The 13,662-nt window shown below is 26.0% G+C and overlaps 1 protein-coding gene across 4 annotated transcripts in view; it reads left to right on the top strand.

Moving 5' to 3' along the window:
- LOC113793122 (uncharacterized) overlaps positions 1-13,662 on the top strand; it is a 38,511-nt gene that overhangs the window by 8,233 nt on the left and 16,616 nt on the right. For 2 of the 4 annotated variants that reach the window (XM_027343096.2, XM_075824598.1), the window contains one exon: positions 955-1,498. In XM_027343096.2, the coding sequence (XP_027198897.2) occupies positions 955-1,498 (544 nt within the window). Of the gene's footprint in view, positions 1-954; positions 1,499-2,780; positions 3,184-4,974; positions 5,321-13,662 lie in introns of those variants that run through there. The other 2 variants (XM_027343097.2, XM_027343100.2) reach the window with 2 other exon arrangements.

The raw sequence follows: 13,662 nt of genomic DNA, 5'->3' as shown, positions 1-13,662 counted from the left end.
AAAAAGTTTTCATATGTTCAAACAATAGTCAATTTTCATTTGTGGTTCACATTGGGCAACAACAATATCAACAAAATTTGTCGGTCATAATGATCATTATATAACAAATAAACATATTTGCAATATGATTCTCTTATTATGGATCATTAATCTTATCTTATTTTCATCGATTCATACATTGTTAATATCATTGATTTTTTTATGGATATGAAAGAAAATAATAAATATTACCTGATTAGAATTCTTGTTGTTATACCTTTATTTTGTTTTGCAATATAGTCGTCCCCCGGAAAAAAAATTCAATAATTGATTACAATAATTGATGACAGTTTTTTTTTGTTCACATCATTTGTGTTACAAATCCTGGGTTAATGATAATAGTAGTATTTAGCATTGTCAGCAAATTATTCAATGGATGTTTTTATTATTATTATTATTATCAGTCACAATAATTATGTTGATGATCAACAATAAATAAACAATAACAATACAAAAAAACAACAACATTGTTTTTCATAGGGACACACACAAAATTTTCTGACCTTATCATGATGTTTTTATTTGAGAAAATTTTTATTGTTATCATTTTGATCAAAATTCGTTTAAACAAATTCAAACGAAATGATATTGTTTTCGATCAATTTATTTATTATGTGTATGTGTGTGTGTGTGTGTTTATAATAATGTTCCAGAAGAATGAAAATAATGGTGTCAACAAACAAATAAACAAACAATGGTTGACATTTGCATTTTTATTTTTCACACACCTACTTTGTCGATCTTTTATTACTAAGCTTTATCGGTTGACATTTTCATACAGTAAATTCAGTTGAACTTGATAATGAATCGATAAAAGTAAACAAAAAACTCAGATATATTGTTCAATATAATGATTGAACATTTCGACCTGAAATCCATGATGATTTTAATAAATGTTATTTCTTTTTCTTTCAGGAATCATTATCAACATCATCGATTACTGGCTCATCCGATAATCAACAACATCATTATCCGCAACAAAATGAAATCAATGTTCAATCAAATAATGCCGGCAGTAAATTAACTAGAACGGGATCAAATCCAAATAATTATAATGCTAATAAAACACGACGTTCATTTCGTTGTTCAGTAGCCAAAAATGATGTGGAAATGAATGAATCGAATCATACACTTCCGTTATCAATAAAGCAATCATCATCATCAACAACAACAACAAATGAAACAGCAACAACAACAACAACAACAACAACAACAACAAATTCTCGTGCCTTGCAACCGCATTTATCGAATGTTCCTGCCGTACCGTATCGTCGTGTTCCTTTACGACATCAAAGTAGTCTGAATAATGATGATGATAAAAATCAACAACTTCAACAACAACAACCACAAAATCAACATGAAATGTTGAAAAAAACTTCATCATCATCATCATCAACAACAACAACATCATCATCGACGACTATTTATCAAACACCGAAACAACAATCTTCAAGTGGTCGTAAGTAGTATAATTATTTGTTTTTTTTTCTTGTTCATTATATTTGCAATACTTTTACATATTATGTTTTTTTTTTCTATTCATTTTCGAAAGTGAAAAACGATTTCATAAAAAATTCATTTTGTATCTCGTTTTCTGTTACAAACAAACATCAAAATTAATGATAATCTCATTATTATTATTATTAATGGATAAATATATACAAAAAGACAGGCGTATTACATATTAAATTCAAAAAAAAACAATCTGTTTTGAATGAAAATTTCCGTCTGGCACCGGGTATAATCAAACGTATATCATAGGCTGATGATGTCTGTTTTCACTTGTTATTTATTTTCGCTTTTTTTGATCTTTGATTCTTAACTTATGTTTATGGTAATGTTATATTTTTGTTATGTTTATAATCACCAACGGATGTTATAAATATAATCATAAGAAATAATTATTTACCAAGAAACAAAACTCTAAGGAAATATGTCTTAATTTTTTTTTGTTTTGTTTGGCTTTACGATCATCAACGATGCTAAGCATATGACATGAATGTGCAAAATATAAAACAGAATAACGGACAAAAAAAAACAATAACCTCATAAAAGGACAAAGAACTATTTGCTGAACTGTTTTGTTGATATGACTATTTTGTTTGGTTTAAAAAAATAATGTTTTCGAATTGAATTCTCTCCTCTTAAGCGTGGGTTACAATTCTTCCACACAATGAACTCAATTTGGTTTCGCTTCTTTTTTTTGTTGTTGTTGATGTGGTTGTTTGAAAGAACAAACCAAACAATTACTATAGTGATGATGATTATATAAGCGCCATATAATATTGTTTTTTTTAAAGCTACCGGATGGACGACAACGTCGTCATCATCATTGTAACTGGTATTTTTTTTATATTAAAATTTTTTTTCTCCATTTTAATTCACTGAACAACAATTTTGAGGCTATAGCAAATTTAAAATAATGACGAGTATGTGATGCTCATCACATTTTTTTTCATTCATTCTATATGTGTGGATAGTGATTACCAAAAAAAAAAAAAAAAAAAATTGAAATTATTTAAAATTGTTTCCGCTGCTATGATTTTTTTGTTTTTGAAGGATATTTTTTTCACTATTTTTATTGTTAAAATTATATTTTTTTTCAAAGCAATAATTATAGTGATTACAACTTAACGTCATTTTGTTTTTTGGTTTGCGATACAAAACTCTTACCAACGACAACGATCCATATTTATGTAAATTAATTTGATTCGAATTGATTGTTTTTTTTTGTTAATTGAAAAATTTTAACAATCATGCTTTTTACTAATATAAATGGTCAAACTCATTCAATTCCCAAAGTTAATATATCGGAATTTGTTGATGATAATAATAATCATATTGATCTTAATCATGATGATGATCATAATAAAATTGTAAGACGCCATCATCGTCGTCGTCGTGCAAAAAAATTGACCCAAAATCGTCATTCACTATTTACATTTCCAAATGTTCCTGGTTCATCATTTATACGACGTTCATTAAGTCCATTTAGATGGCGCCGTAGTTCTCAAACGATGATCGATCCAAATGAATCCAAATATCATGATGATATTCTAGATTCGAATTTTACATCACCATCATCTTCATCATCATCATGCGAGTCTATAGGTTCCTTGGAATCATGTTCCTCATGTGCTTTGAGTAAGTAGTTATGACATTTTGTAATAATTTTTTTCTTTTATTAGTTTTTGCTTCTTTATTCTTGTCGCCGAAAAAAAATCGATCCAAGTTTCTTGTAACATTTTTTTTCTTGTTATTTTTTTCCGGCATCATGTTTGTCGTTAATGATTGAAAAGAATAATGTCGGAAGCAGACTTGAATAAAGAATTTACCAACAATTTTAAATCATTGACATTTAGGAAATTTTTGTTTTGTTTCCACATTACCATTTACACTATTCAGAAAATATTTTTCAAAAAAAAAAAACATTACAAGTCACGAACTTTTCATTTCGATTTACAACCAATGAATACCATTCAAAATTAATCTTAATTTATTATTTCTTAGCAATAATAATGTTGTTGTAATAGCTGTAAAAAACTGAATACATCTTTTTATATAAATGAATGTCGGAACCTCTCTCGTATTATATCTCTTATATTTATTTTGAACATTATCATTTGTACGTGTGTATTCGACATTGAATATCTTTGGCGTCGACATTGATCAATGTTAATGTTCAATGTAAATAACTTTTCAATCAAATATAATTGAATTAATAGAAAATAATAGGCAAATATTTTTCTTTTTAGACCATTCATATTTATTCTAAAAATGATGTTGATGATTATTATGATGATGCCAATTGTTAAAATAAATACCATAACTGATTAAGTTTTTCCATAATATATTTAGATTTGGCTAATTTAATACTTTTGTTGTATACGCTGTTATGTATGTGTTGTTATTTGTTTACTTTTCTAATTGATTAATACTTCATATTTCTCATTTGATCGAATGTGGTTCAATAATGATCAATCAGAATGAACATCCTGTTTGTTGATTTGTATGTTGTTTATGTTTGTAATCACGAGAATCAAAATATTTTCATTATTTGCTAAACAAATAAACTAATTTTGTTTTGTTGAAAAAAATTTCTCACTTTTCATTAAAAAAATAAACATGATCATCATTCATCCATGATCATTTTCACCTGTCTAAAAGTCAGCAAGAAATTTTTGTTTTTTCATCTAAGAAATTATCTACTTATTTCATTCATTTAAATCGGAATCCTTTTTGGATGACCAACGACAACGAAAATCTGTTTAAATTCTGTCATTGTTTGGTTGTATTGTAAATAATTTTGTTTTTCTTTTTAATATTCATCGAAACTGATTGTTTTGTTGTTGTTGCATATGTCGTGATTCTTATTTTTGTTTTTGTTTGATTTATTTCCTGATATTTATGACATACACACAAACACTCGACCAAACACATCTATGGCAACAACATCCATATTAAAAATAATAATAATAATAAACACTGGCTATATTTTTATCAGAGAATTTTTCTATATTCAATGTCAATGATATGTTTCAATGTTATCATTTGTGTGTTTTGATTGAAAATTTTCTCCATTTAATTATATTTGATTTCATTTTGTTTTGTTGTTCTCATTCTTTTCTATCTATGTTAATATGTATTTATGTTACAAGTTTAGGGTCCCTGTCCTTTTGAAATTGTGTATGTCTGTGTGTTTAATATATGTAATCAAATCTAATTTGTATAATGATTTATGATTCTGATCGCTAATGAAAATGGTGATGACGATTAAATTATGACGTAAAAGAATTATGTCAATATCCATTGTTACCATATATTGATGCTTATTAAATAAGATCGAATAATATCGATAGATTGCTATTGATGATCATAATCTCATGGATAGTTGATCTTAATTCATTTCTCTTTGTTCATATTCCTTTTCATTCTCTATATTCTTTTCTGTTATTCTCCATTCATTCATTTATTTATTCATTGAAAATGTTTTCTCCTATTATGAACAATTATATAAGCGAACAAGCTACTTTTGTTACATCAAATCATTTAAGAATACCAACCTCACCATCATCACCATCATTATATTCATATCATTTACATCCTGATGTATCAACATCATCATCATCATCATCATTTTTGGCGACATGTCGACGAAAAAGTCACGATATTACCGGGCAATTTAAACATCTTATTCAATTATCTTCAACAACATCATCATCCGTAAAATTTTCATCCAGTTATCGTCGACCTAGTCTGCCGGCAATTTTGGTTTCTATACGTAAGCAAATCCTTCTCAAACATCATAGTATGAAAAGGGAAAAGATCGATTACACACATACACACATTTACATTGAGTAGTTTTTGATTGTAACTGCAAAAAAGCCGATTTTCTTTCGATACCGTTTCAATCAATTTTTTTCACAGAAAAAGATTCATTCACAGCTGACATTTTTTTGATTATTTTTTTCGATCATTACAATTTATCATTAAATTTGAAACATGTTATTGCCAGAAGCATATATAAAAGTATTGAATAGTATCGATAATGTTACAGTATTGATTAATATATTTATTTCGGAAAGAATTTTTCATATTTTACTTTTGACAAAAAAATGAATAAAATGTCATTATGGTATGTATAATTTAATATCTTAGCGATGCTGTTTTTTTCTATTTTCCATGGAAATTATATCATAAATCTATTGTTTCAATTCGGTTAAAAAAAAACCTTTTCGTATCGATTTTGATGAAACTAACAATGTTTATTTTGTGGTAATTTTATTATTGTTATTATTAATCCTTTGTAAAAAAATTTATTGATTTTCTTTCCTCTTCTCTTTAAAATTGATTATCCGACATTGAAACTATGGCAATCAATTAGAGATTGCTTGGATCTGATTTTGTTTTGTTTTTTTTAATATCAATCATTTTCATAATGCAATTCATTGCAATACTTATTAAACAAACATATAATTTTGTTTCAAATAAAAATAGAAAGCTAAATGTATCCAGGAAAAAAAATATTCATCATTGAAAACAATAAGAATTTCTTAATTATTAAATAATGTCAACTTATAATGAAGGCTTTTCATTATAATTATATATCGTCATGGTGTCTATATCTATTATCGACAACAATAACAACAACAAAACGAGATAATTATTATTATTATCATTATTATATATAAAGAATTCAATCATATATCATTCTTGTTTAAACATGCAAATCTAATCTTGATATTTATGGCTGTAAAAATAATAATAATAATAAATAACATGATGATCAAAGATGAACGTAAAAGCGCAACGCACCCATTTTTCTTTTCTTTTTTTTGACTCATCATTCATCATCATTGCGCTTAGCTTAATATTTGCGAATAATAATTGTAACAAATTCTTATGACAATAAACAACGTTTATGATGATGATGATGATAATCATCATCCACACACAATGCATATATTTGTTATAAAATATTAGGATATCCATATTGTCATCGAGGTTGTTTTTTTTAATGATTGGGATACATTTGTCGTCCTTCATGTTTAGGTTAGTGTTTATGTTTATGTTTATGTATCTGTATAATAAGATTCAATATTTCTCCCAATCTATTGTTCTGGTTGTTATTCTAGGTGTGTAAGTGTATGTAATATATGTCATTTGTTGTTGTTGTTGTTGTTTTGATTGTGGCTACATTTATAATATCATATATTAAGGATGATTATTTTTATTCAATATAAAAATAAATCGCCCAATGAATTCATTGAATGAATTTGCTATATTGAAGTATAGTAAATAGTATACATATGTGTGTTTTGATAAATAATCTCGATCTTGATCTATTTTTAGTATGAAAACTTTTTTCTCAAATAATATATTTTGCATATCTTGTCTTCATATTCAATTTTTCTTGCCTTGTTTGTTTCATCATCATCATCATCATCATTGTCTTGTCAGAAAAAAAATTGAATGGCAAATAATTCTGTCCTTTTTTGTTGTTTTTGAATTCGATCATGAGATGTGCGCCATCTTATGGATATACCATTTTCAATAAAAAAAATTATGATGATTTTTGTTTATGACTATACCTATCCAAAATCATATACAGATTGACATTAGATTGACAGAATGATTTCAATTCATTTTGATTGGATTGATTCACCCATATACAAAATTTGAAAACAATTTTCATGAAATTCAATTTAGAATTTTTTTATACCTCTTTGGCCTCAAGGTTAAAATCAACATTTTTTCAGTTTAGCTATCAATATGAATTGGGATTTACCCAGTTTTATAAATATGAGCTGTTAATTATTCACTTAGGTTAGATTGTTAAATCAAAAAAAAAGAGAAGAGAAAAAACTGGTAAACTATACCATCCGGAAGAAGGTAATTAAAATGAAGAGAGAGAAAGAAGGAAGTGATAGATACATTTATTTCATACTTATTTTCTATTTCACGAACAATTCTTTGTCGATGAAATGAATCGATATTTTTTTCATATTTATTCATGTAGAACATAAAGAATAAAGATTTTTTTTTGTTTTGTTTAAGAATTATGATCATCTTATATAGTTAATCGGTCAGGTAATAAAAATTGTATTTTTTTTTCTTTAAAACGATTGTTGCTGATGATGATGATGATAATCTCTTCATTTTAGCACAGGTGTTGTGGCTATAAATTTTCCGTTTGATTAGCATTGAATAAAAAAAAACATGAATTTTTTTTACCACTATATTTTTTAACCTAAATTTCAATGTGTTTATCCTAAATAAAAATTTATTCTTTATAAAAAACTAAACAAAAAGAACTAAACAAACAAATAATCATTATAAAGAAATAGAGGAAATGATGATGATGATGATGATGTTCAATAGATTTTGTTTGGTCAAACATATACTAAATTTACTATAAATGATATCAATCAAAGACAAACCCGAAGAAAAAACAAAAATGTAAAGATTTTTTTTCAGTTGTTGCTTACCTCAACAAAAAAGGATAGGAATTTTATTTTTTCATTCAAAGATTGATTACAACTAATCACAACATTGTTTGTTTCAATATTTTTTTTTTGTTTTGTTTCTCTTTCACCCTGAATAAAATAATAAAATAATTTTACACAAACACTTTGTTTGTGTGTGTGTTTGTTTCCCGAACTTATGAATCGTGACCACGAATTTTTTTTTTTGAATACCCGCTACCAGAAAAAAAATGTTAATAAATATATGAATATAAATCGATCATGAAATGTGAAAAATAACGGTACTTTTTTTGTACTGAACACTTGAACATCAATAATATGCATGAAGATATTTCAATTCAATGTTATAGCCTTATTTCCTATTGGGTTGACCTCAAAACAAAACCACAACAATAACGATAGTTAAAATGAAATAAAAATTGTATGTTTCCTGAATCATGATTTTTATTTATTAGATTTTTTTTTTTTTTTGATCAATTTCATTTTGGGTTTTGTTGTCGTTTTTTTTCAACTGTTTAAATTTTCTTTGATGTCGTAATTTTTAATTATGATCATCTAATCAAATAATATTTTCTTTTCATGATCTTTATCATCATCATCATCGCTATTGACAATGTCATTGTTATTGTCATTGAATTCACTTTCTTTCTTTTTTATTCTGGATCAAAAGATCTATTATAGAAGATGGAATTATTTTCAATTCTTCGGAAATTCCTATACTAATGAATTATATAATTATATTTTTTGGGGTCTAAATTTGAACCAAAAATAAAAATGAGTTTTTATCAATCTTTCGTTCGTTTATCATATGACAATAAATCCCTTCTTTTTTTTCGGATAAAAATTCTTTACTAATAAAAGCTATCATAAACAGATATTTTATTTATATTGATTAAGTTTGGCTTTTTTCAACAAACAAACAAAAAATACGTTAAGCCGTTTGCAATCGATTCGAATCGAACCAAAAAACAAAAAACAAAACAATCTTTATGAAATCTTTTCATATTGATAGGATTTGGTTTCGTTAGAATATAGATCGAATTTTTTTTTGACCAAATGTAACAGCTTGATTATGAAATTCTTTCAATGAAGAAAATGAAGAGGAAGAAAAAAAGATGTTTTTGGTTTTCTTGAAGAAACAAAAACGACAAGAAAAAAAATTCGATTTTTTTTTCTTTTCAAATATTATTCTGCTGTCAATGTTTGAATGATTATGATATTTTCGATTTTATGTTTATACAATAAATTTCATCTGGTGTATGGTAAGTTAAATATTTTGTTTTTCTTCTCGATAACATCTCATTATCAATTCAGATGTTTTTGAGAGTGAGAGCGAAAGAGAGGGGTATTCACATCGGAAATGACAACTCCATTATAAACACTGTCATTTTTGAATTTTTTTTTTTTTTGGTTTTGTTTGTAAAGACTTTTTTCTTTGATGGAAAAGAAAAGGAAATTTTTTTAACATTCGTTATTTGTTTGTGTGTTTTTTTCATCATACATTCATTCAATAGAATTTCCATTGAAAACTGAATTTTTCAATAGAAATTCTTTTGTTGAAGATATAAATTTGAACAAACAAACAACAAAAAATTCGCCATTGTCATGATGATGATGATAACGATCATCGGTTTTTTTCACTTTGCTTTGCTTTGCTTGGATTTTTTGTTTTTTGTTTTTTGTTTTGTTTATTTATTTTTCTTTATTTCCTTTTAAATTTTATTCAATAATACACTTTGAATAGTTGTTGTTAGTTTATGGTAAAATGAAACTTGTAATGTTGATGACCATAAAGAAGCATATAGAATATTTTATGAATGTACAAAAAGAAAAATAAATAAATAGATACAGTCAATAGTCTTGGCATCAACATCATCATATGACGATATACCATAACCACAACAATTCCAACAGAAAAAAATTCAAACGACCAATGATGATGATGAGTGGTGGTGGACAATGAAAGTAGACAGGGAAAAAAAGAGAGATAAATGTTCTGGTTCATTAATTTGTTTGTTTATTCTCAAAAAAATTATTCAGTAAATTTACATTTTTTTTATCATCATAATTTTCTTCGTTCTGTCATGACGACGACAATGATTTTTTCAACAATCTTCCATAGAATGGACAAATATTTGCCATATTTTTTATTTATTGGTATATAAATGGTTGTTGTTGGTGTTTTTTTTCTCGAAGACATTTGATGCTGATAAAGTTGATGGTGTCTGTTTTTCAATTACCCTCAAAAAATGTTCATAATTTTTGTCAGATTTATTCATTCATTTGTTCATTCTTCCTTCATACATTCTTGGTTACGTTTTTTGTTGTTGTTTTTTTCCTATTTTACCTTTTATTATTTATGATTGTTAATTGAGGTTAATTGTACCCATTCGACTCTTTTTTTTCCTTGTCCAACGACTATCTTCATCATCATCATCATTATCATTAACATTATTGTTCTGGAATTTTTTTCATTCTTCGACTACAATACAATTCGACCCTTTTTTTGGCAATCTATTCAAATTCACTTATCAATTTTCTATCTTGATGAAAAAAAATAGAAAAAAACTTGTTTGTTATTTGGTTTTGGAATTTTTTTTCTGATCGAAAATTTTCAATTTTTTTAAATGATGAATATCACACGACATTTATAAACAATCATTATCATTATCAATATTATTATCGATAAAATAGTAGCCAGAAATACAGTAAGAATCGATAGGACGGAAGAAAGAGAGAAAAAAATTAATTGAAATTTTTTTTTTAAAGTCGACAAACATGGGTTGCGACATTAGTTCATTTTTTACCCATCTTTAGATTTGTGTTCAATGATGTGTGTTTGACCTTGATCGAATCTAATATCATTCGATTTTGAATGTAATCAACCCATCATCATTGATGAAAGGTAAATGATTTAGGAAATTTTTTTTTACAACTCATATGTTTATGCAATCGATCATGATTTGTTGGAATTAATTTATTTTGACACATCAAGTATGGCAACAACAAAAAAAAACTGTTTAAAAACATCTAATTATTTTGTAATATGACCATCCCGTAACAATCAAAATCAATTCGTATACATTAGATCGAAAATTTATCAGTTCGTTTGATCAGATATGAGATTTTCGTTGTGTGAAAAATTTTTAATTACCCATTGTATCAGGGAAAAAAAGACTCAATCTAAAATGATTTTTTTTTTTTTTTGACAAAGATAATAATGATTTTTTTATGTGACCCATTTATATATCAAAACTGGATGAATTCATACACCTACCCTTTTTTTTAAAAAAAAAGCTTAACCTAATTGATTATCATGTTGTAGTGAAAATTTATTTTGTTCATGATTTCTACCCATCAATCGTTAATGAATATTTCATTTTTTTCGAACATTTTTTCTAAAGACTTTTTCCTAATGATTAATTATGGTGATCAATAACTGTTATATCACATCACATGTCATATCACAAATATGTCTATAATATTCATGTATGATTATATTTTTAAAAATCAAATGAATTTTAAATCACCATAAAAAATTACCGTTTTTTTTTCTCTCTCTCTCTCTCTCTCTTAGAGATGGTATTATTATCCTCTATCTTTCTTGTGTTGTGCTGTTTCCTGTAATTTCTTGCAAAGTCAATGTAAACAAAACAAAGATGATTTTGACAATGATAATGATAATGGCATCTTTTTAAAAAAAAACCAATCGGAATAACCAACCATGGAAAGATAATATTAAAAAAAATCTAATGCCACTCATTTATTAAATTGTAATGAAAATTTTTCTATTTGTGTTCAATGTTAATTTTTTTTAAAATATAATCCTAATTTGTCGTCGACTTATTTTGTTGTTGTTGTTGTTACTTTGATAATCCATGTTTCTATTTTGTTTTAAATCGATGTATAATAGAGAATATTATTTATTATTTATTAGAGCAAACATTTTAACTCTTATTTTATTGTTTATTTTTCTAACACACTATTCGTTTGCTGTTCTGAAATGAATAAACCAAAAATAACAAATGGAAGAAAAAAATTCCGCTTCATGAATCAGTAATCGATTTTAACCATTATAGTTTAAATCTAATCAGCTTATGTACAGGAAAAAAAAAGAAATTCTAATTTTTCATCTATTAAACACTTTATATATCAATGCTATCATCATTATCATCATTATAGTAATCGTTTTTTATTTCCATGTCTTCGTTTGCTTTATCTTTTGCGTTACAATAATGACAAAAAAGAAATTTAGCTAAAATCATCTGATTTATTCATTATTTAGTCATAAAGTTTACAATCATTTTTGTTTGGTTTTTTATCTGGTCGATTTTGTTTTATCACATGATTTTTTTTGATTGTAGAATTGAATCACATTTACAACCAAACAAAATATATTTGCCACATAAATCACAATAAATCGAATGAAATGATACAAATTCACCTGGTTTTTTCTTTCTCTCTCTCCCTCTCTTTACCTACTTGTTTCATTCATTTGTCTTTTGAAATGTATGGCATTTGATTTCGTGATTATCATCCCTGTTGTGTTCCTTTTTCCTTGTTTTTACTTAGATCAAAGATCAAATAATCTAACATTTTTTTTTCGTTGATATTTATTTGCGTGCTCATTCAGATGTCAATGTTTTGTTGTTGTTGTCGTTGTATGTCTTATTTATTTGGGCGTAGATTGGTCGTTAAATTTTTTAATACTTGTATTTTTTTCGGTTCATACAACTTTCATTGAGACTATCTTAATCATAATGGGTTTGAATGATTGAAAATGTCTACCTATTTTTGTTTATTTGTTTGTTTGCTTGTTTTGTTCATGATCTCAATTCATTACCGAATCGACACACACAAAACATCATTGTGACAATTAAACCAGAAAAAAACGATACAATCTTACCGATTCTAATTTTGGTTACGATCAATTTGTTAATTATGGTCGACCAAAATCTTAGATAACTGCTTTTAAAAGTTTTTTCTATTTACTTTTTTCAAAATTTTATCCTAAAATTTTTTGGAATTTATATGATTTTTTTTCTTCATTATTATAAGTTAAAAAGTTATAATTAATTAACCCTAAAATAAACACATTTTTATCGATTTATTTTCACCGAATCGATCGTCATGGATCGATTATTGAATCATTTTTTTTCACTTTCCTTGTTTTATATAATGGTCATAACCCACATATAACACTAACTTTTTTTCTGGTAAAAAAATGATACAAAATAATCACCATACACATTTGCTTTATGCTGGATTCGACATCATTTTTTCCTCTCTATATTTTCAACCACAAATATTCACACATCATTTTCAGTGAGGATGATGAAATGAAAATGAATTCCTATTTGAAAATGTTTAAACATTATTTAAATGGAAATTTCAAGACTTTATTGTTGCCTTTATTTTTGTTTTTTTTGTCTGTTATTTTTTTTTAATTTCTCTATTATAATGGATGAATAGATTCTTTTGTATTATACTCTACTCTTTTGAATTTCCTATTCACTTTGACATTTATCTTTTGCATATTCTTTGGATATTGGTATATTTCTTTTATTTGGTATGACAAAAGTCTTTTTTTCTCATTTACTTCCATCTTTATTTGCCAGTTCTTTTTTTCATCAAAAAA

The sequence above is a fragment of the Dermatophagoides pteronyssinus genome, unplaced genomic scaffold (assembly GCF_027571235.1).
Source record: "Dermatophagoides pteronyssinus isolate colony J.1.1.1.1 unplaced genomic scaffold, Derpt_VIB-CSIC_2022.12 sq0001, whole genome shotgun sequence".
NCBI classification, from domain to species: domain Eukaryota; kingdom Metazoa; phylum Arthropoda; class Arachnida; order Sarcoptiformes; family Pyroglyphidae; genus Dermatophagoides; species Dermatophagoides pteronyssinus.
Note: the sequence above shows the minus strand (reverse complement) of the source record. Positions and strands in the feature narration are given on the sequence as shown.